The 20,523-nt window shown below is 50.0% G+C and overlaps 9 protein-coding genes across 9 annotated transcripts; 4 read left to right on the top strand and 5 right to left on the bottom strand.

The window, feature by feature from the left end:
* Window positions 1–509: 509 nt before the first annotated feature.
* On the bottom strand, window positions 510–3,210 carry C8Q69DRAFT_530056 (putative molecular chaperone). Its single transcript, XM_028633717.1, has 3 exons — window positions 2,198–3,210; window positions 1,865–2,144; window positions 510–1,812 (listed from the first exon to the last, which is right to left on the bottom strand). The coding sequence occupies exons 1-3, from the start codon at window positions 3,101–3,103 to the stop codon at window positions 719–721; spliced, it is 2,280 nt and encodes a 759-aa protein (XP_028482504.1). The 5' UTR covers window positions 3,104–3,210; the 3' UTR covers window positions 510–718.
* A 118-nt stretch (window positions 3,211–3,328) lies between these two features.
* C8Q69DRAFT_73198 (hypothetical protein) lies at window positions 3,329–4,568 on the top strand. The gene is made up of 2 exons (XM_028633969.1): window positions 3,329–3,529; window positions 3,629–4,568. The coding sequence occupies exons 1-2, from the start codon at window positions 3,388–3,390 to the stop codon at window positions 4,396–4,398; spliced, it is 912 nt and encodes a 303-aa protein (XP_028482503.1). The 5' UTR covers window positions 3,329–3,387; the 3' UTR covers window positions 4,399–4,568.
* A 2,373-nt stretch (window positions 4,569–6,941) lies between these two features.
* C8Q69DRAFT_476586 (hypothetical protein) lies at window positions 6,942–7,541 on the bottom strand. Its single transcript, XM_028631271.1, has one exon. The coding sequence runs from the start codon at window positions 7,249–7,251 to the stop codon at window positions 7,045–7,047; it is 207 nt and encodes a 68-aa protein (XP_028482502.1). The 5' UTR covers window positions 7,252–7,541; the 3' UTR covers window positions 6,942–7,044.
* Window positions 7,542–7,630: 89 nt separating this feature from the next.
* On the top strand, window positions 7,631–9,546 carry C8Q69DRAFT_406465 (putative transcription factor TFIIIB component; the record flags this gene model as incomplete). The annotated part of the gene is made up of 3 exons (XM_028628117.1): window positions 7,631–7,658; window positions 7,715–8,220; window positions 8,263–9,546. 3 exons carry the CDS (start codon window positions 7,631–7,633, stop codon window positions 9,544–9,546), a joined length of 1,818 nt encoding a protein of 605 aa, XP_028482501.1.
* A 209-nt stretch (window positions 9,547–9,755) lies between these two features.
* Window positions 9,756–10,703, bottom strand: C8Q69DRAFT_509440 (hypothetical protein; the record flags this gene model as incomplete). The annotated part of the gene is made up of 1 exon (XM_028633091.1): window positions 9,756–10,703. One exon carries the CDS (start codon window positions 10,701–10,703, stop codon window positions 9,756–9,758), a length of 948 nt encoding a protein of 315 aa, XP_028482500.1.
* A 316-nt stretch (window positions 10,704–11,019) lies between these two features.
* On the top strand, window positions 11,020–13,053 carry C8Q69DRAFT_73168 (maintenance of mitochondrial morphology protein 1). The gene is made up of 2 exons (XM_028633968.1): window positions 11,020–11,282; window positions 11,341–13,053. Exon 2 carries the CDS (start codon window positions 11,394–11,396, stop codon window positions 12,843–12,845), a length of 1,452 nt encoding a protein of 483 aa, XP_028482499.1. The 5' UTR covers window positions 11,020–11,282; window positions 11,341–11,393; the 3' UTR covers window positions 12,846–13,053.
* Window positions 13,054–13,196: 143 nt separating this feature from the next.
* Window positions 13,197–14,343, top strand: C8Q69DRAFT_436509 (1,2-dihydroxy-3-keto-5-methylthiopentene dioxygenase). Its single transcript, XM_028628566.1, has 3 exons — window positions 13,197–13,491; window positions 13,582–13,953; window positions 14,052–14,343. The coding sequence occupies exons 1-3, from the start codon at window positions 13,462–13,464 to the stop codon at window positions 14,184–14,186; spliced, it is 537 nt and encodes a 178-aa protein (XP_028482498.1). The 5' UTR covers window positions 13,197–13,461; the 3' UTR covers window positions 14,187–14,343.
* A 647-nt stretch (window positions 14,344–14,990) lies between these two features.
* Window positions 14,991–16,855, bottom strand: C8Q69DRAFT_73104 (phosphatidyl synthase). Its single transcript, XM_028633967.1, has 5 exons — window positions 16,467–16,855; window positions 16,280–16,396; window positions 15,870–16,192; window positions 15,518–15,782; window positions 14,991–15,143 (listed from the first exon to the last, which is right to left on the bottom strand). Exons 1-5 carry the CDS (start codon window positions 16,646–16,648, stop codon window positions 15,008–15,010), a joined length of 1,023 nt encoding a protein of 340 aa, XP_028482497.1. The 5' UTR covers window positions 16,649–16,855; the 3' UTR covers window positions 14,991–15,007.
* Window positions 16,856–18,093: 1,238 nt separating this feature from the next.
* On the bottom strand, window positions 18,094–19,808 carry C8Q69DRAFT_493093 (hypothetical protein; the record flags this gene model as incomplete). The annotated part of the gene is made up of 2 exons (XM_028632180.1): window positions 18,752–19,808; window positions 18,094–18,238 (listed from the first exon to the last, which is right to left on the bottom strand). Exons 1-2 carry the CDS (start codon window positions 19,552–19,554, stop codon window positions 18,094–18,096), a joined length of 948 nt encoding a protein of 315 aa, XP_028482496.1. The 5' UTR covers window positions 19,555–19,808.
* Between the last annotated feature and the right edge of the window lie 715 nt (window positions 19,809–20,523).

Below are 20,523 nucleotides of genomic sequence, written 5' to 3'. Positions count from 1 at the left end.
ACGATTCCGCCACTGTTGGCACCAGCAACGATATACCGGAAACTCCGAACACCGGAGGTATTATCATCGAGCGATTATCACGGCACAAACGACTAGAAACAGCCGCTTCACGTCTCGATCGAGCGCAGCCTCACTCATTTACAGTGCCACCTTCAACTCGGAAACGAGAAATTGTATCATACTATGAGACTATGCATTTTGTACCTTTCCAGTCCGGTCCATATACCCAATGTCTTAACGTTTCTATGATTGTATCATAGTTGTTCATTACTTGAGTTACTTCTTTTTAAGGAGAATTTACATTACCTGTCATGATACCTTGAAAAACGATGTTTTTGTGGATTGATAATGTATGTACTTCTAGAGGATTAATACTACTAATTATTCTTTCTTGTTTCAAGACTATATAGACGAGACACATCGTTCATCGTTATGTTACTTGAACATTTAACTAACTGGTACTGTAGAAATCAATATTCGAATTCTTCATATGGTAAAAATTTTTATATCTCTGTTTATCCCATTTTATTGTCAATATTTCCATATTCTTATATCTAGTGACAATATGGCCCGTTTTGTCTTTCTTTCCTATATAAATGAGATTCTACCTGGTTGTACATGTACAATACATGCTATTTATTATACATCATATGGCCTTTTTTTTACTTGCCAAAACATACACTCTCTTTCCCGCTTCTTACGGGATCTTATCTCTAGCCTAAAGATCCAACCCCTCAGCTTTCTGAATCGCGTTGTTAAACAGCTCTTTGGTTCTCACTCGACTGCCCAGTCTTGCGCAGAGCAAGAACGCCCCGCTCAACTTGCGGTGCAGACTGTACGTCTCTTCGGGTGGAGGGGTTAACCGCTCACGGATCATGACGGGGATCAAGGCGCGCACGCGCTCGGTGATGGTCTGGTTGCTGAAGTCGTAGACATCTGGAGACGAGGCCATGAATGGCTCGGCGATAGTGAGGATCGATGTGACGTGGGCGTCGACCATGGCGGGGGATTCGTAGCCGGTCAGATAGCCGAGTTTGATGGAGAGGTCGCGACATGCGTCTTTGTCGTTGCGCGAGGCGGCGAGGAGGGTGCGGACGTAGGTGTTGATGAAATCGGCGGGGTATTCGCGCGAAGCGCCAAAGTCGAGCAGTTCGAGGCGGTTGGTTTGGGCGTTGTAGAGGAAGTTGGTCCAGTTGGGGTCTGTTTGCATGTAGCGGAATTCGATGATTTCGCGCAGAGAGAGGCGGAGGATCTGCGTCCCGATCCAGTCGCGCTGTTCTTGGGTGAAGTTTTGGATCTTGGTGACGGCGATGCCGTTCAGACGTTCCATTGTCAGCACCTGTTTGCCGGAGGCTTCGCGAATGATTTCGGGGACGACGAAGACGGAGGGCTCATCGCGCAGGAGTTCTCTGAAACGGTTTGAAGCCTCAGCTTCGCGGATGTAGTCACATTCCCAGGCCAGCTCTGTACGGGCGTTGGCGATCGTTTTGTCTAAGTAGAGACCCTTTGGCAGCAGGCGTGATGCGGTGAGGAGAATAGAGAGGTTGTTGAGGTCCGAATCGATCGAGTCTGCCACTCCGGGGTATTGGACCTTGACTGCCACACGCTTGCCATTCTTCAGAACCGCTCCGTGAACCTGTCCAATTGACGCTGCGGCCATTGGTTTTTCCTCGAATGACTCGAAGAGGTCCCTCCAGTTAGGTCCCAGGTTGTCTGTCAAGACTTGGTCCCGTTGGGAGGCGGGCATGTAGTCTGCTCGATCCTGTACGCGCTGTAGAACCTGCTGGATTGGCTCAGGGAGCATCTTTGAATCTGGTGAAGTTAGTTTTCGTCGATAGGTCTCGATTGCCATTCGTATACTGACCTTGGAAGCTCATCATCTGACCCAGTTTGAGGGCAGCACCTCGCATCTTGGATAACTTCGACACGAGACGCTCCATGTTGGCAGCACTGAACATTAGGGAGCCATTGGTCTCTCCACTGCTGGTTACTCTTCGAAGGCCTTCGCCCACTGCTCCAAACGCCATTGATGTTGCCAACCCGCCGTATTGCCACAGTCTCCCGAGACGGGAAGATGGGACGCGGGATTCCATCATCTGGTAACTATCCACAGGCTTAACTGCCGGGTCTGCTGCTGCTGCAACCTGCGGAAATCTGTCAGCGCGTTACACCTCCCTGGGATCTCGACGAGGCATACTGGATCGGATGTGGCTGCTTCCTGTGCCAGACTTGAACCAAGCTCCTCCATGGATTTCCTGTCCGTTCGGGTCTCCTCAGAGCGATGCTGTTCTCCTGGAATAGCAATCTTTTCAGCAGCTATGGTCCCTGGTACTCGAGCCTCGCGCGAGTTGTTTCGGAGATCCAGCGCACCCTTCCTTGAAAGTATCTTCGCAACTCTGGGACTGTGGAAAATCTCGCTCATCATCTCATCGGTCAGTTTGTGCTCTTCTTCAGAGGAGTCTTCCTTCGGGGCAGCCTTGCTATCGTCGGCCTTGGTGGAAGAATAGAACACATCCGCATTGATCGTTCCGCTTCCTTCTTGTACATCTCCCGTCACTTTCGGTACCTTAACTCTGGGAAGAGATGACAAGACTGGCGCAGATGTAGTGGATGGCTTGTGGAAGACTTCCTGGCCCTGGCTCCCTCCATGCTCTCCCTCCTCCGCAGGATGCCCAGCTGCTCTCTCTGGGATCTGGAATTCCGCTTGTCTCTGCACCTTCTTAGCATCCTCCGGTGATAGCGACCTGGGCTTGACCGTGATTGTCTCGGGAAGTATCGTGCCATCAGGCAAAGGATCCCTTCCAGCTTGCGCCTGTTTCACATGGAGATCCGCGTCTGGTGACTGGGTTGTTGAGGTCTGCTCGCGCGTCTCTGACGGTGGTGATTTCGTAACCGGTGATGGCTCGTTGAACCGCTGCGCTAAAGCCGCCGCGGCCTTTGCCGTAAGAATCAATCCCTCTGCCTGGCTCTGAATCCCCTTAGTCAATGACGACGTCCGAGTGTAGACATCTAGTTGGCGCTGGCGCAGAGCCAGGTGTTTCCCGGCGACGGATTTGGCGACATTGAATAATTGGATGGCGTCCAAGAGACGCTTTCCCGACATGGTCCTGTAAGAAAACCAATCGTAACTTTATCGTATCTGCATAGCGGTTCGAGCTATCAACAAGAAGATAATAGCAGTTGCGGCGCGTCCGGAAGCTCTCTCTTAGCAAGTTAGCTAGTTAAGTAGTTAGGTCTCGGAGATCTGCTGGAGATCCTCTTTTCTGCCGCGTGACACCGCTAGATGCGCCGCCTTGAAGCTCTCCGCTTTAACTAACCTCATTCCTAACTACTACCTACTTATCAGTGAGATCGGATAATCCATCATAATACTGATTATTAGATCCAATGGCCGAAGACATCGATCAGGAAGCTCTCCAACGGGAGATTTCTGATCTGGAGAATCGACTGAAACATGCCAAGAGCCTACTAAAAGACAAAGATACATCTCACAATGAGAACAAGCTATACAACCAACTGACCCGCGATGGTACGGACATTCCATGCGGAGAGAGCGCGCGAGAGAGGAGAACCATTGAACCCTCGAATTAATCCATCTCTCTTACACAAACTAACACAACCTATCCAGGCCTTCAATACGCCCAATCAACACATCCTCTCCTCTTACTCTCTGATTCTGCCTTACCACTAGGCTCATTCGCCTATTCCAGCGGTTTAGAATCATATATCGCGCATCACAAACCTCTACCCCGCTCCGTGACGCCAGTTGCTTCCTTTCACCGTTTTCTGAAGCTATCCATTGCCTCTCTAGCAAGCACATCTCTTCCATATCTCCTCGCTGCGTATCGGGAACCGCACCAGTTGGACGTGCTAGATAATGACCTGGATGCATCGACACCCTGTACTGTCGCGCGGAGAGCTAGCGTAGCGCAAGGAAGAGCTCTGATTGGAGTCTGGGAGCGTGCTTTTCGAGGCACATATTCGCAAACGGCGCGATTAGCAGGAAATGCGCAAAGTGATGCTGTTGCGGCAATCGAGAGCTTTTCAGAAGCATTGAAATTCAGTGCTGGTACTCCAGACGAGATTGGGCCAAATGGCCATTTTGCGCCGTTATGGGGTGTCATATGCTTAGCTATGGGGGTGGATCTTCGTCAAGCAGCCTATGTTTTCGTCTTGAACCATGCGAAGGCCGTTCTTAGTGCGGCGGTTCGGGCTTCGGTGATGGGGCCTTATCAGGCACAAGGCGTTCTTGCTAGCGAAAGCCTACAGAAGATGATCGTCGAACGTATAGAGCGGGAATGGGATACTGAGCCTGAAAATGCAGGCCAAGTCGTCCCAGTCCTTGATCTGTGGATAGGAAGACACGAGCTTCTTTACAGCAGGATCTTCAACTCGTGATACGAATTATCAAAAGGGATCTACTCTCGACATGAACACGAAAGAAGGTTTATCAGAAAAACATGACGCATGAGTATCATTCGTCTTTATCATCCAGATCGGTTAGCTATTCCTACAACCTGCAACAGTCACAGACATACGCCCTGCCACCCCACCCAGGTGCCGCTCGAACACTGCAGTGGATATCCAACGAAAACAAACCGTAGGCCAGACGCTCATTGTCTTCTGGCTCAAAGGGGGAAAACAGTAAAGTAAGATCTTCCATAATTGCCATGCAGGGGCATTCAAGACCGTCGAAACGCCAGCCCGCTCTCAGAACCGAACAAGATATCCCTCCCTGCTAGAAAAGTCCCATCCAAACACCGCCAGCACCATGATCCTTGCCAGACAAGTAAAAACAAAGGAAAGCTATTGTACACGTGAAGGGAACCGTCCGAAGAAGAAAATGAATCGGAAGGGGAAATGTCAGATCACAGAGTGATGTGCATGTAGTCGTTGCCACCAAAAGATCTGTTGCAATTGGGGCACTTTCTCGAGCGAGAGATGAGTCGTTCTTCAACGCAGTCCTTGCAGAACACATGTCCACAGGTTTTGATGGCGGTGTTCTTGAAGTTCCGACGGCACACAGTGCAAAGCGCCAAAGTCTACATTCTGTTAGTGGCTGGGCAACAGGGGAACAAGACATCCAGAGATGACTTACTCTCAACATTTCGTACTCTGAAGAAGAGTTTCCGAGACTCTTGGTCTTCCAGTTTTCCAAACTCTTCTTCGTATCCGCAAGTGACGTCTTGAGGTCTTCAATTTCAGTCTCCGCTTGGCGACAAGCGGAGGATGTGCTAGCGAGAGTCGAATCCTTAGTAGCAGACAATTTCTTGAGTTCAGAGATCTGCGATTTGAGTCCCTCGATGACAATAGTGCTCTCTGCCAATTGCTGCTGCGCTGCGCGATACTTGTTCACGGCAGAGTTCAAAGCTTCTTTGCCTTCGGCGACCTGCTTTTCCATGTTCGCTACCAGCGAACGAGTGGCGCCCTCCGATTCCTTGAGCTGAGCGATAATATCAGAACTTTTGGAGTTCTGTACTCGCAATGTGCGGACTTCAGAGTCGCGTGCTTCCTTGCTTTTCATCGCGGCGAAGTATTTCTGGTCGGCCTTGGACTTCTCCGCAGTCAGGCGCATCATTTTCTCTTCCAGAGCACTGAACTCAGCCACTTTCTGGGATGCCAAAGTCGAATATTTCTTGCACACGGTTTGCATCGAGGTCAATTCCGTGTTGAGCATGGAATACTGGCGTTCCAGGGTCTGGTATTTGGTACGAAGTTCGTCCACCGGTAGGTCCTCAAGGTTCCTTTGCTCATCCTTCAATCCCTCCACCTGGAGTCTCAACCTGTCCATTTCTGACTGGAGCGAAACGATCTGGGCTTCTCTTGCTGCCGCCAACTCCTGGACCTTGGCCGATGCGGTCTTCTCTTGCTCCTGGGAAGCCTTTCTCATCTGTTGATCAGCGAGAAGTTCATCACGAATGTTCCTGATCCTAGCCAAGTCCGTCTCCGCTCTCATCAGCTGCGCTTCTTTCTCCGCTATGACAGCCTGAGACTCCGCATCGAGTTGGATTCGATAGGCAGTTCGTTCAGCCTGGAGTTTCTCCGCCTCTTCGCGAAGTTGCACATTTGTCGCTTCAAGGTGGTTGATCCGTTTGATGACGTCCTCGTGCTGAGATTTAAGTTGCTTGAAAAGATCGGTGTGGGCATAGTCGTCGTCGGTGGGTTTGGAGTGCTTCAGACTGAGCTCGGTAATCTGGCTGGCCAATTTCGCATTTTCCGCCTCGAGTTTCTCCAATTGCTCTTTCCGCTTTTCCGCAACAGCTCGCAGTCTATGGTGCTCTTCTTCCAAATCGGCATTCCGTTCCGTACCTGAGGCAGATCCATTGGGGGTCCCCTCCTCCCGAGTAGAAGCGCTGTCACCTCCAGGACGCTGAGCACCGAGGATATATTGCTTTTCCAGTTTTGCGACGGTTACGCTCCTTGCACGGTCCAACTTCTTTTCAGCAACCATGTAGCGCAGCGAGGCGGCCTCCAGACGCTCCTCTAACTGCTGCTTTTCAGACAAGGCTTTTTCGAGTTCGGTTATCGACGACTTCTCTTCCGCAAGCTTTTTCGCTAGCTGGCTCTGTAGATCCGAAAGCTCGGGTGATTTTGACGCATGAGTCATGAGTCGTGAGATAGTCGCTTTGATTTCTTCCGACCGCGACTGGAGATGATTCTGGAATTTCTCATTATCTTCAAAGAGGAGTGCACTCTGGAAGGACTTTTGATCCTTATCCGTCTCTTCCGAACCACCAACCAGGAGTTTTACTTCGTCAATCAACTAGGGCCCGTCAGAATACTCGTCACGTAGAACTGCGATATCCGCCATGACGTACCTGTTTGAACCAAGCATCGATGATACGGAGGTGGTCATCGTGATACGTGATCGCCTTTGACAACTCTTTCACCTTAGCCTCCAGAGTCACCTTATCGCGCTTGTATTCCTGCATCTGACGCCATATCGCGTCTTTCTGGAAACGCTGTTACGAAGGAACTGTCAGTGAATGTCGTTGCGCATCCCAGGCCACGTTGCCACGCGCGTGGGACGAAGACGTGGGCAGATCAGACGGGAGAGCTCACCTCCAGATCGTCCTTCCATGGCATGTCCGTGTCGGGATGAGGCTTGCCCCCGCCGTTCAGCGAGGTAGCCTGCTTCTTGGACGGCGGAGCAGAATCATTATTGTGATCGTAAGCGGCGGGTCTCTTCCGGTCTTCCATCTTGAGACCGGACTCGGAAGGCGCGACGAGGGACGCTTCGACGGCCGGCATCAGTGGCCAAGATAGAGATAGAGTAGCGGACGGGATCAATCACCGCAGGGCAGCAACCGGCAAGAGGCAGAGACCACAGCGGACGCTGACCCCGGGCGGGCGACAAAGACCAGAGTGTGACAAGGGCGAGAATGAGATGTGGTTGAGATAAGCAAGAGGACAAGACAAGTGAAGCCAGGAGGATTTTCGACTTCGGCTGGTTTAGCGTCCACTAGCGCCTCCCACGTGATTGCGCCCTCCCCCGGACCAGCAAAAGTCACGATCAGCGCGATTCATCCATTTCTCCTCGTACGCCGTGTTTATCATCCATCGTCCCTGGCTGGCCATGTCCGCGGTCTCTGCAACGAGACAAGACGCTTCTGTGAATAGCTGAGCCATCATGAAGGCCTTCTCTAGCTCTGTGATCAGTAGGTGGTCGCCGTCGTCACGCTCTGGTCGGATACTGACTTCCCCCGCCTCATAGACAAATCGGGCAAGAAGTTTGCTCCTAAGGCACCCGTTCGGCGTGCGGGAGCTGCTCCTCCAGCTCCTGGCCCTGCCCGTGCCAGTGTTGATCGCCAGACGACATCTCAGACACCTCAGACCTCTCAGCCTGCTCAGCCTGCTCAGCCTGCAACAGACAATGCGCCTGTTCCTACCCCGCCTGCCTCTGACGTGACAGACGCGCAAGCCGCTATCACGTCCCATCCTACCGCGGTCACTACTGAGACGCATCCCCCAGAACCAGAACCAGCACCTGCAAAGCCAATACCAACGCCGTCTCCAGCTGCTACCACCATTCCAATCCCTGCCCCTAAACGCAAGGCGTCTGTTTCTGCACCAGTACCAGTGCCAGCGCCAACACCAGCGCCAGCATCCGCAGCTGTCCCCATTGAACGTCCATCTACCCACCGTTCTCCCCCCAAAGTCTCTAATAAAACAGATGCTGGAGCCATTGGGATACCAACACCCATCAGCAAGCCATCGTCCGTGTCAACCACCAAATCTGCAACTCAAGAGCCCCCGCGTGAGCTACAAACATCCCTTGACGCTGCCACGCCAGTCGAGACACCTACAGCAGTGGTAGATGATTCAACGGAAGTGAGGCCGTCTAAGCGCCAAAAGACATCGCAGACCGCAATACCTACTCCTCGAGCTCGAAAGACGCCTTCGCAGGAGCCTCAGGCCGTTCCTGAGCCAGAGCCAACGCCTGTGCCTCTTCCCACTCCTCCAAATACCCAGCCTAGTGCCCCAGAATCCGATAGAGAAACAAGAGGAGATACAGCTGCCGTTCCCCCTTCGACTTCTAAGAGAGCGCCAAAGACAACAAGACCTCGAAAAAAGAGGAGGACAGAGGATGGCGCAGCGGATACGGAGACGCGATCGACTCGAGAGAGACGACCGCGCCCGCGCAAGAAACGAGAGCCCACGCCAGAAGGCTCAGAAATGATTGAGATTGCACCAGCTGTCGTGAAAATGTCAGATCTGTGTAAAGACCTCCGCACTGGAAAGAAGTCGAAACGTGAGATGGAGCTCCAGAACCTGGAACTAGCTGAAGCGGAACGTAAGCAGAAGGAACGGGAGGAGAGAGAAACTACAGAGCCTGAACCGATCAAAAAGAACGCGGAGAATGGCTCACCGTCTGAAGGTCTCGACAATATGCCTAAGAAACAGGCTGGCCCGGTGATGAGGATTGTGAACGGGGAAATTGTGCTGGATGCGACTTCATTGCAGGTCGACCGTCACGCTGATGCCGCGAGGGAGGCAGGAGAGCTGGAGGATGTTGTGGAAAATCCTCTCACGAGGAAGATCAACCAGGCAACCTATGGAAAGCGCACAAAGACAGAATCATGGGATGAAGAGATGACGGATCTGTTCTATCGCGGACTGCGGATGTTTGGTACCGATTTCATGATGATCAGCAAGCTATTCCCGGGGAGGTCGAGGCGACAGATCAAGCTCAAGTTCAACAACGAGGAACGAAAACATCCTGAGCGGATCAAGGAGACACTGTTGGGACCGAGTGAGACCATCGATATTGCAACCTACTCTGAAATGACCAATACTGTCTATGATGATCCCCGAGCGATCGAACGGGAACTTGATGAGGAAAAGAAAAAAATCGAGGATCAGCATGCGAAAGAGAAACAGGCCCAGGAGGAGCTATTGCGCAATCCGACTGGAGCAGCTGACCCTGGACAGGAGAAGGGCAACGGCCAGAAACCCAAAAGGAAGAAGACTGCTGTTGCCAAAGCTCTCGATGGTGGAACGGAGGAGGTCCTCGGATCGATTGATGACTTTCCTATGCATACCTAGGAGGTACAAGATACCTGTACTATTCTTTTTTTATTGCTTAACATCTCTTTTATCGTTTTGGAGATAGGCGTTTACGGTTCGCAGGCGGCGATGCATACGCCCTTGGGTATACCCATGTTATAGAATTGAGTTGATGGAGAGATTTGAATCGTCAATCGTTCCTATTCTTATACACTGTCCTCCCCCGTTAAAACATGCCTCACGAAGGCTCAACGGCGTCTGGTTGATCCGAAACCGGTGCTGGAGGTTGTAGTTGTGAAACTTGGAGATCTAGAACTTCCCTCGCCGGGATCGTCGTAGTCGTAGCGTCTGGGGCGCGATGGGCCTGGCCGGAAGAATCCTCCCTGGTTTCGTCTTCCCATTTCATATCCCAGAGCTGTGCCACCCAACGCTCCAGTCCAGAAACCCGGCCTCCAACCCTGTCCATAAGTAGGTTTATACCAAGGCCCGCCGCTGGACGGATAGTCATATGGCGGTGGTGGTCCTGGAGGATATCCACCATCTCCTCCTCCGCCATATCCTCCTGGCCCTCCACGACCATCATTCCGTCTTCCGTCCCGATTCCCCAGACCGAAACAATCCCTCACAATAACCGTCAATATAACCAATATGACCCCGCATATGAACGCAAAGAACAACAGATCGAATATCACCGAAAACAACTGATTCCACCCCGACTTCTCTTTCTGCACTATATCCCCAAACCTCCTCTCTCCCAGCTCCGTCAGAAGTAATCGATACTCCACCCCACAACTCCCCTTCAGAACCCATGGATCATCGGAGTTCCGGTACCCTTCGCAGACGACGTCTGTAGAGCCGAGCTTGAATTCCGGTGGTAGGTCTGCGGTGCAGGTCCATTGGACGTCTTCTTTGTCGTAGTCGTAGCCGACGTTCGTGCAACGCATCGTCTCGATTGGATAGAGGTTGCAGATGCGCTTGGATGGTCCCGTGCATGTTAGTTGGGGGATGGGAGAGAGACGGCGTCCGGTCGTAAGGCGATCGCCGTGGAGGGTGAGGGTGTGGACGTTTGAGAGGAGGATGGCGTTTTTGCCTGGTGGTTTTTGGGAGGAGGATGAGCTGCCGCCGTATGCGAGGGCTGGAGAGGATAAGAGAGAAAGGATGAGGAGGAGAGAGGTGATTGTTCGTGAGCGTATCATGGTTGTTGTTAATATCGAAACTGTTTTGACTTGAGATGTAGGTGAGGATGACGACTGGGTTATCCAGCCTCGTGAAGTATCGTGGATTCGATATGAATGTAATGCAGCTGAGGAAACACTGGGATATCGATATTCTAGTGTTATCCCATGGTCAAGCTGTTGGTTGTACTGGAAGATATGCTTCGTATCCAATAACGCAGCTCTGTTGGAGCTGCAGCTCTTAGTTATGACAGCAGATCAGCTGTTGCAGTCCTGGTCTGAAATCAAAGCAAGAAGAAAAAATCCACCGTGTCCTTTTTACCCCCCAATGTCCATGTACAGTAATTCGCCCCCGCGAAGAACGATAAGATCGCGATCGATCCGATAACTTAGCCTCGTTAAATCAGTTTAGCGGCGACGATCCGCGCCGTGGCGAAAGGTTGAGCGCTTTCGCTTTCCGCCTGTTTTCTCCGCGTCGGAGTTCTTGACGTCGCCGCAACTTGGCAGCTGTCTTCTGGATATTCGGCGATTGGCAATGGACTGTAGGCGCAGGCTGAACCTTTGAGTCTCTTCTCTCGTTGACAATGTCCCTCTCGCAGAGTATGTAGTGTCTTCTTCTACATGATGGTGACTTTCGCTCTAACTCTGCTCTCTACAGATGAACAGACCCCAGCTGTGGCTCAATCCTCGTAAGATATCGCAGGGTTCGATATGTGCAGTGGCTTCCTGTCTGACTATTACCCCAGTCTCTCCTTCACTCAGGGTCTCCTGGTCGGCCAGCTGTCGATCGTGCTGCTCCTAGGCGCCTTCATCAAGTTCTTCATCTTCGGCGAAGCTCCTCCCGCTCCATCCCGAGGTCTGGCAAGCCGCACGGCAGCACATCGACGCTCGTCTTCAATACACAATATCGCGCTCAGTGAGAATAATACAAGGTCATTACGCGAGAAGCCTTCAACGTCAAACGTCCTGCGCCCGGTCCCCTCGTCGGCTACGAATACCCGATCCATTCTTCGAAAGACATACTATAGCGCTATCCCTACGAATCCGTCTTCCAGACATGGACGACATCGCATACATCACTCTTCGCATCAGCCGGAGTCGCTGGACTGGTTTAATGTCCTGATTGCGCAGACAATCGCGCAGTATCGACAGACCGCTTATATTCTGAAAGACTCGCCCACAGCGTCCATTCTCGAATCTCTCACCGCCACTATAAATAATCCTGAAAAGAAACCGTCTTTCATCGACGAGATAAAAGTGACCGATATATCATTAGGGGAGGAGTTTCCCATCTTCAGCAATTGCCGTGTCATTGCTGTTGAAGATCCAAATTCGGATGGCGGCCGGCTGCAAGCGTTGATGGATGTGGATCTCAGCGATGATAACCTCTCGCTGGCCATTGAGACGTCATTGATCTTGAATTACCCCAAGCCATACTCTGCTGTTCTTCCAGTTGCATTGTCGGTGTCTGTTGTTCGGTTTTCTGGCACATTATGCATTTCATTCGTCCCCGCATCCGCTCCCCCTTCTCATACTCCCTCTCCGTCACCGTCGCCTCCCACTGCGAATGCAGATGCGAATCGACGGCCAGATTCGAGACAACATGCAACCGCACAAGATGATCAGAATGGGAACCCCCCGACGGGCACACCGAAGACCAACCTTGCGTTTTCCTTCCTCCCAGACTACCGTCTCGACCTCTCGGTGCGCTCTCTGATCGGCTCCCGTAGCCGTCTACAGGATGTGCCAAAGGCCGCACAACTGGTGGAAGCCAGAATACACGCCTGGTTCGAGGACCGCGTCGTGGAACCGAGGGTCCAGATGGTCGGACTGCCGGATTTCTGGCCCCGGATGGGCCGAACTGGCGTCAGACCTGGCGAGGACGGAGAGCATGGAAATGTCTCTGGAGGAGTGCCACCTAGGTCCCCTGGGTCAAGTGAGGCGCGGATGGCTCGTGGACCAGAGGACACTGGCCGGGATCTTCATGGCATGAGATATCGTGGAGGCATGGGCTTGGACGCCGGATTGGATGGTACGGCGAGATCTAGTGGGTTCGACGCAGGAAATGCTGTCCCTAACCTGGCCCGGCAACAAAGCAGTGGCACTTCTAATGATCAGTTCGACATGCCAGGATCCTTGCCGGGTAGTGTGGCTGTTTCGTGACATGTGCACATGCGTGCTGATTGTACATTATACCTCGTCCTAGAATATCAGTGTCATGATTATGTTCTAGAGTCTACAGCCTCGTCATAGAAATGAGCGAATCGATATCCTTCCAAGGAATCGAATCATTTTGGAAGAAATATCACTAACTCATTCCTCCGGGGAAGCAAGCTTTAGGCTCCAGTAGACTTGCATCCATGGATTCTAGTTGAAAGTAAAAGAGTTGCCTACTGAAAAGGTTCCTTCACTCTTGTAATAATATAGGAGGATAGTATAGGATCACATGACTCATCGAGGCGGTCAGACTCCGATTCCGCTTTTCTGCCGCTCTCTTGCGCCATCGGGGCGGGGCTGAAAAGAGTCGATGTTTCCCCGCAGCGATCAATAATAATTTGATTTCATGAAGAGTCGAGATCGGCCAGTCTGACCTAAGCAGCTAACCAGTTAACTACACTGACAATTGCCAATGAATAACAGCATATTAGGCACACCTGCGGCTAGAGAAGCGTTGTGACGACTTTATTTCTTCCCCTGACCTGATTGTCTTATTCTAGATATTCCTCCTTAGCTTCTTGCGTTCTGCATCTATCTACCACTACTCTCAAATATTATCACGATGAAGGCCTACTGGTACGATAACAAGCCGGTACGTATCCCCTCTCTCTCTTTGTGAGAGAAGAAAATCAGCACCCACCACTAGATTCCTGAGCTAACACAACATGTCTCCAACAAACAGGGCGACCAGCGCGAAACCCACGACTCCGGTCGTCCCGTGTCTGAAGACTACCTAGCCTCCATCGGTGTCCTCTACCGACGATGCCCCTCCATCGAGAACGTTAACGAGCTCGCCCGCGAGCGGGGCTACAAGAACCGCGACCAAGTCACCGTCTCCCCCGAGGCGATGGGCGAGGTGTACGAAGACAAAGTCAAGTCGTTCTTCCACGAGCATCTGCACGAAGACGAGGAGATCAGATACATTGTCGATGGAGCGGGATACTTTGATGTTCGAGGAAAAGAGGACGAATGGGTGCGCATTGCGCTCGAGAAGGATGATTTGATCGTCCTCCCACCTGGTATCTATCATCGGTTTACGACTGATGAGAAGAATGTAGGTGATTTTTTTTTTTCTCTTTTTGCCTCTGGCTTTTTTTGTTCTTTTGTGCTTTTTATATTTTAGTGATGCTGATGTGGTTTTCTTGTTGGTAGTATATCAAGGCTGTGCGCCTTTTCCAGGATGAGCCCAAGTGGACGCCGCTGAACCGCGGTCCCGAGCTCGATGCCAACCCCCACCGCAAGAACTACCTGGGCAACTATGGCTCCCAGCCTGTTGCGGCTAACTAAAGTGATGTGAGATGAGATGAGATGCGGAGGAGTGGTGCAATGCTAGTGGCTGTGTCGTCGAAAGCATTTCTAGAGTTAGGAGGGCGTGTTTGATTATTAATATTAGCTTATACCACATCTATTTGAATTTCAAAAATGAATTATAATACTAGCAGCGCCTTAAGCTTATTCGTAGAGATGACCCTGTCAAACTGCCATTTTACAAACTCAATTCTATACAACTCTAACTCTTCGTCCGTGGAACTCGATTTTGTCCACAGTTGGCCTGATCGGATCCGTTATATATAGATCCGTTAGTAGGAGTCACAAAAGCAATTGTACCCAAATGTCATCCATGCTCAGATCATTCATTTTCTTCTATTGCGTTGAAGGGTAGATAGATATGTTCATGAGTATTGGCAAATATTACCACCACGATATTATCCCAGGGAAAGTTAAGAGAATTTATAATAGTTTAGCAGGATTAATAAATGCCAATTCTGCGCTTCTCAAGCTATAGAACTGGCTTTCTTGCTTTTTACTCTGCGAAGCATCATCAATAGGAGATACTATTTAGACATATAAGTCTATGTACTGTAGTAATACACTTCTTTTTGTTTAATCATCTTCTCTTACTTCCGTTATGCAGTGACCAAAAGTCAATTTTGAACAACCCCAAAAATCAACCGAACCTTTTTTTTATAGGCTATTTTACATGGTTGGTAACTATAACAGCTCCCGAAATCCGCTTTTACGTAGTAGCACTGAGTAAAGACCAAGTCCCTCTAGCCAGCCACCTCATGACGTAGAATGAAGGCGGGGATTGGCATGCTATTATCATCTCATGGCTTCCGACTCTTCAAAGCCGCAGCTCGCGTGATACGCTTCTGGATTTCCTCTTTGGTTAAGATCTTCACTGCGTCTTTGGCGTAGACGTAGCTTAGACCGGACCAGATGGTTGTGGTGGCAACTATGTATCTAGATACGTGGATGGTTAGTTTGGGTTCGTACTGGGATTGTTGTATGGGTGGATGACGACGGCCACGAAAGAGGGGGGAAAGCGTAAAAAATGGTATCTCAAGGTAACTGCATAAAGCCAGAAGCAAAAATAAATAAAAAGAGAGAGAGAGAGAAACATACAACAGCCGGGATTCGCTGGTGGTCACCCACCCAACTACTAACCGGCCGGCGTGTGGCTTAAGTACGGCTGAGCGGACGGGAAGCCCTGTTTTCCACACCCTATGGTCGTATGTGCTTGAAAATCCTCGAATGCAGCTTACTAGCAGCCCGAGCCATCTTTCAAGGACTGTGCTGGGAAAGGGAAACGATAAATGAATCAATCATCCACTTACTGTAGTGCGGTCATGCCCTCGTGGAGACCCCAGCCACTGGCGATAGCTTCCGGGACCACGGGAATCGCCATTGCTGATCCGACAAGGAGAAGCTGCAGAGCGGTGTTGAGTTTCGAGATTCCCGTAGGTTTGACCTCGGCGGATGGGAGGGAAAAGTCCCAGTACCGTGCCATTGTCTTTGGGGGTGGTAGAGAGATCCATCGATAGTAGAGCGCGGAAATAGCGAGACCGACATCACGACCGAGGATCACAACTGCTAGCCAGGCTGGTGTTGATTGTCAGTACAATCTATACAAGCCTCTCCGGTAACTGAAACAGGGCTGGATGAGATGCAAACAGGAGAATTACGTACCGGGTAGGGAGCCATTCAATCCCAGACATACCACGCTGATCGTCATGAGCAGTTTATCCGCCATAGGATCGATCACAGTTCCGACAACGGTCTGCAGGTTATACCGTCGAGCGATATAACCGTCAATCAAGTCCGTGATACCGGCATAAGCGAACAAGGATAGTGCAGCGCCATGGTAGTCATGCACAAGGAGATATCCGACTACAGGAGCGGCCACCAGACGGGAGAACGTTAGTATATTTGGTACTGTGTAGATGTTTTCGTGCGTCGGGATTGGCAATCGAGAGAGCAGTTTTGGTTTTGGTGAGCTTTCTTCTTTGGAGCTGAAGATTGTGTTATTAGGTTACGACATCGAAGACATGGTAGAGAGAAAATCTCGATCACGGTAGGTGACCACGTAGGAGACTTACTCTGGACTGGCGTCGTCTTCGGTTGATTTCTTGGATGTTGTCCACCTCTTTTGCTGGAGGAATGGCGTTGTACGTTTCAAGTTCAGCTCCCTTGCCACACGTGAACTTCTCGACCATCTGTTAAATTGTTTGGAGTAAGGAACCGGCATTTGATTTCTCTTTACATATTTGCAGGTAATAGACATACCTCTTTTCCGAACAATTCAAGCTCGAGAAGGTCCTGATGGAAGCAGCCGACTTTCCAGCAGCACCAATCACAGAGGCAGTAATGCGTCCATGGCTCAATGTATGCCTGGTGAATAGACTAGCACCTTGTCTTGACGCCCGAATTGGTGCTGAGATCAAGTGAAGCGATATTGTTGAAGCCATTCTTGAAGTCGCTCAAAATCAAAGATAAACCGGAAGGGAAAGAAAAGTAGGGTATCCTGCTACACTCTCGTGCGCCCCAGGAAGAATGTACACCAGATTTGAAACAAATAATAGCGGGGATCTTGTAATAAAACAGCAATTGAAGCACTATAGCATCATGAACTTTCGTGCACGCGCTATATATCAGTGCTGGTCTTCGACAGGTACTGGCGATCTGCGACTTCAAAAGGCAGAACGAAAAGCACACTGTACAAACAATGGAGAGACAAGACAAAATCAAACAAGTCTCCAATAGAAATGCACAGAGGAGCAGCTCAAAATAATAGACAATCTTCGAATCAAGGCAGCGCGTATAATACAAACTCAATTGACAGTACTGCTTTTTGGCTTGTGCGGTCAGAGGTTCTTTACTGATCAAGACCTGTAAATTGAAACGATAGTAGCTTGGGCGAGAAAGACTGTCCTGTCCACAACCACCAGACGGTGATCAAGCTTGTTGTTGACCAGTCTGATGGCTTGAACTATGTACCGAACCAAAAGTAGGATGACAGCCTCGTGATCTCCTCCGACATCCGGCTAAGATCACGATTCTCGGAGGCGGTGATTTTCCGGTATGTATCACGTGATCCATACTTCCCTACACCTGAGACAAAAAAAATAACAGAAATATATTTTGCTTGAGAAGAGATATGTCTATTGCTCCTCTTCTATAGATCGCTGCAGATCCCCCTTGGCAAATTTGTATCTTCGGACTATAATCCTTGAAAGACCCCACTATTTCACCTTGAGCAGTCGCATAGAAATATAAAAGCCTGTTCCACCCCAGCTCTACCAGCCATGAGTCTCTTCAAAATAATACACGTCCCTCCTTCCTTGCTTCAAAAGACACTGGATTGCAGTACGCATTTAGTTCGCCATGAACGCAGGTCCGCATAGTGGTATCGCCGTCTCAACGCCTGGTACGCTTCCCAAGGAAACATTTCCAGCATATCTCCGGATATATTCTGCTAGGTTTAGTTTGTACGAAATGCCGCTGTATGTTTTTTGCCTTGTTCTGTACTTATGGAGCGTTATGAACCGATGTATCAAGTCTGGTTTATATTGTAGAGGGCGTGGTGTTGGTAGGACCATGACTAGCAAGGTTTACTTCCTGTTTGCCATTTGAGCTATATTATTAGGACCGATTCCCGATTCGTAGCAATAAACGTCTTCAAATATCAGGCCAAAAAAAAGACAAAAACATACAACAGCAGGGATTCGCTGGTGGTCACCCACCCAACTACTAACCTGCCGGCGTGTGGCTTAAGTACGGCTGAGCGGACGGGAAGCCCTGTTTTCCACACCCTATGGTCGTATGTACTTGACTAGAGTGATCAAGAGATATATGAAACTTCGCATCTTTTCAGAGACGCTTGAGTAAATGACCGGTGCCCAGGTACCTAGTATCAATGGATGATTCTCACATCCTCGCCAGCGCGGAGGATGATACAGAAAGTAATGATACCCTGGCTGGGGCCTGGATTAGGTAGCTCACGCTCTGGGATGAGCTCGACTTTGATAATATCCGTGTCTTTCCAGTAAGTTGCAGAACTTGTAGCAACGATAGGGTTCCGTAAGAATCTGACGTGGATACTGTAGCAAGCAAGACGTATCAGCCGTAGTGACCGCTCAAATATCCAGATAGCTACTAAGGACCATAGGTAGCCATATATTGACCCTCGAAAAAGGAGATGTGACTGTTATGGATATGTCAGTGAATTTTATTGCACTTGATGTAGATAAGGTACAAGAACAAGGCTGTGATCACCCGAATAGTGAGACTTTTATGCATCGACAGGGAAGCCTCGTAGTGGTGCTTCCGAAAACATACTGATGAGGACAAGACAGGTAGGCTCATTTAGCTCACAGCCTATGTGGTGTTATATTACTCTATCGCAGGACTCCTGGACGAGACGGGACATACAACAATAGTTACCCTTACGCTTGCTTATTGCAACTGCACTATTAGTGCGCTTGTACCCTCAGTAGTTAAGGGGGCCTGACGTCATCGATCATATTGAATGCTTTCGCCTGCTTCGACTTTGCCTTTTCGGCGTCTCATACGCCTTTAAGGCTGCTGGCTTTTGATCAGCATTATCCAAGGCGTGACAAACTTCCTGCATCGTGAGAAATCCGTCCCTAACCCAGCATCTCCTGATTATACCCCCCAAGAACACATTATCCGTATTTGGAAGTTTCTCAGCAGTCGGCCACGCCTTGAATGTCTTGGACTCTGGATCGTCATCTAGATCGGTATCGATTTCGGGTACTACGTAGAATTCGTATCGGCTTCCGGAGGTGACCTCGTACATCATCGAGCCGAAGCGCGCAATGTCGAACTTGACTGAAACGAAGTCTTCAGATACGAAATTGGCCATTTCCTCGTCGTTCGAAACAATGACAGACTCGGTGAAATCGCACATTTGGAGAGAAAGATTCTCGTCGAGCAGGAAATTTCGTGTCGCAATGTCAGCAACCAATACCCGCCGCTCGTGTACCCGACGGATGGTGTGGGCAGCTTCCTGGAGCCATCGTGATCGTTGAATGCTGTCCACGCTATCACTATGAGCACGCAGATAGCCGCTGAGTGACCCTTGGCGTAGATATGGCATCTGAATCTCAGTGTCGGAGACCTTGCAGGGCTTTATTACGCCTTGGACATGCCCAAGATGGCAATATACAAGTCCCTCATGTTTCAGGGACTCCATGTTCAGCTCAATCATGTGCTCCCAGCCAATTCTTGTTCTCTCGGACGCGTCCTCGGGCGCCGTCCAAATATTGGCAGTTTTCACTGCAATATTTCCGTACCGCATCACGCGTCCAGTTCGGCCAAGACCGATCAGCTCAGGGCCATCATTGTTGTTCATAGTTGATGAAATCAGCGAAGACAGCTCGCTCGTGGGTGATGTCTAGTCTTTTTGTAACAAAGGATTTTTGCAGGAGGCCCCTGAGCTCCCAGCGGTCATGTGCTGCACGTGAGGTAAGATCACAATGAGTGAGTACATAGGGTCCACATGTAGGTAGACATTTCTTCAGATTCTCCAAGGCTCTACGAGCCTAAGGTCTTTGTTGTAGATTGTGGAGAGCAAGGCTTATCGCGTCCCAGAGTTCAAAGTCAGAGTGGAAAGGTCCACGGGGCTGGCGGTCAGCGAAAAGCAACCCCGGGTAATAAGGGCTTCGATCGACACTCTGGACAGACGAGTATGTGATGGGTCATAACTACTTGCGAATATCAATAACTTGATCTGCGATAATGATTTTCTTGGATGCTCATAATAAAGGCCCGGCTTGCTCGAGCGTGTGGCCAAGTATGCGTTCTTGAAGAAAATATCGTCCGTTGCCATCGACCCAGTCGCGTAGGATACCAGGGTAGGTTGCAAGATGGTTGAGCGTTTTCACTCCAGTTTTCGAATCCGGCTCTTTCATTGAAATGACTTTCGTTACTTGCGGGGGTACTCTTCTCCCTCCGATAGGAGGTCTCATAAACGATTTCTCTCGCCTCTCTGGATTTCGTTGGAGAGTTCTGGCCGAAGAACTTTGTATCCACCTGGTGCTATTCTATGGTTGATTCTAAGGCCAATGCCTTATATTCCTTGAATTGAACAATAGATATAGAAAAGTTAGAAATTCTATATAACAAAAAGACCACAGACCCTTGCCGTATCTCGCCAGTGTCGCACAAATGTATTGCAGCAATTAGTGGGAAACGAGGTAGTTGCTTCAATCGATATTCTTCATTCAGTTGCTCCAACGAAGAGAGATTGGGAAACTACTGATTCGATTGCCTCGACATAGTTGACGGACGACGCCGCGGCCGGGACTGTCGTTATGTAAAT

The sequence above is a fragment of the Paecilomyces variotii genome, assembly GCF_004022145.1.
Source record: "Paecilomyces variotii strain CBS 101075 chromosome Unknown C8Q69scaffold_11, whole genome shotgun sequence".
In the NCBI taxonomy this organism is placed as follows: Eukaryota; Fungi; Ascomycota; class Eurotiomycetes; order Eurotiales; family Thermoascaceae; genus Paecilomyces; species Paecilomyces variotii.
The sequence above is the reverse complement of the archived record's forward strand: the minus strand, read 5'-3'. Positions and strand labels throughout refer to the sequence as shown.

Bases quoted from the DNA above. Each gene is read 5' to 3' on its own strand.
- C8Q69DRAFT_73168 (XM_028633968.1), top strand. From the start codon at position 11,394: ATGTGCAGTGGCTTCCTGTCTGACTATTACCCCAGTCTCTCCTTCACT.
- C8Q69DRAFT_73198 (XM_028633969.1), top strand. From the start codon at position 3,388: ATGGCCGAAGACATCGATCAGGAAGCTCTCCAACGGGAGATTTCTGAT. The intron at 3,530-3,628 runs GTACGGACATTC...CAACCTATCCAG, and splicing joins CAACCAACTGACCCGCGATG to GCCTTCAATACGCCCAATCA.
- C8Q69DRAFT_73104 (XM_028633967.1), bottom strand. From the start codon at position 16,648: ATGGCTTCAACAATATCGCTTCACTTGATCTCAGCACCAATTCGGGCG. The intron at 16,397-16,466 runs GTATGTCTATTA...ACAATTTAACAG, and splicing joins TTGAATTGTTCGGAAAAGAG to ATGGTCGAGAAGTTCACGTG. The intron at 16,193-16,279 runs GTAAGTCTCCTA...CACAATCTTCAG, and splicing joins GAAGACGACGCCAGTCCAGA to CTCCAAAGAAGAAAGCTCAC.
- C8Q69DRAFT_436509 (XM_028628566.1), top strand. From the start codon at position 13,462: ATGAAGGCCTACTGGTACGATAACAAGCCG. The intron at 13,492-13,581 runs GTACGTATCCCC...TCCAACAAACAG, and splicing joins ACTGGTACGATAACAAGCCG to GGCGACCAGCGCGAAACCCA. The intron at 13,954-14,051 runs GTAGGTGATTTT...TCTTGTTGGTAG, and splicing joins TTACGACTGATGAGAAGAAT to TATATCAAGGCTGTGCGCCT.
- C8Q69DRAFT_476586 (XM_028631271.1), bottom strand. From the start codon at position 7,251: ATGCCGGCCGTCGAAGCGTCCCTCGTCGCGCCTTCCGAGTCCGGTCTC.
- C8Q69DRAFT_530056 (XM_028633717.1), bottom strand. From the start codon at position 3,103: ATGTCGGGAAAGCGTCTCTTGGACGCCATCCAATTATTCAATGTCGCC. The intron at 2,145-2,197 runs GTATGCCTCGTC...AGATTTCCGCAG, and splicing joins AAGCAGCCACATCCGATCCA to GTTGCAGCAGCAGCAGACCC. The intron at 1,813-1,864 runs GTCAGTATACGA...TAACTTCACCAG, and splicing joins TCAGATGATGAGCTTCCAAG to ATTCAAAGATGCTCCCTGAG.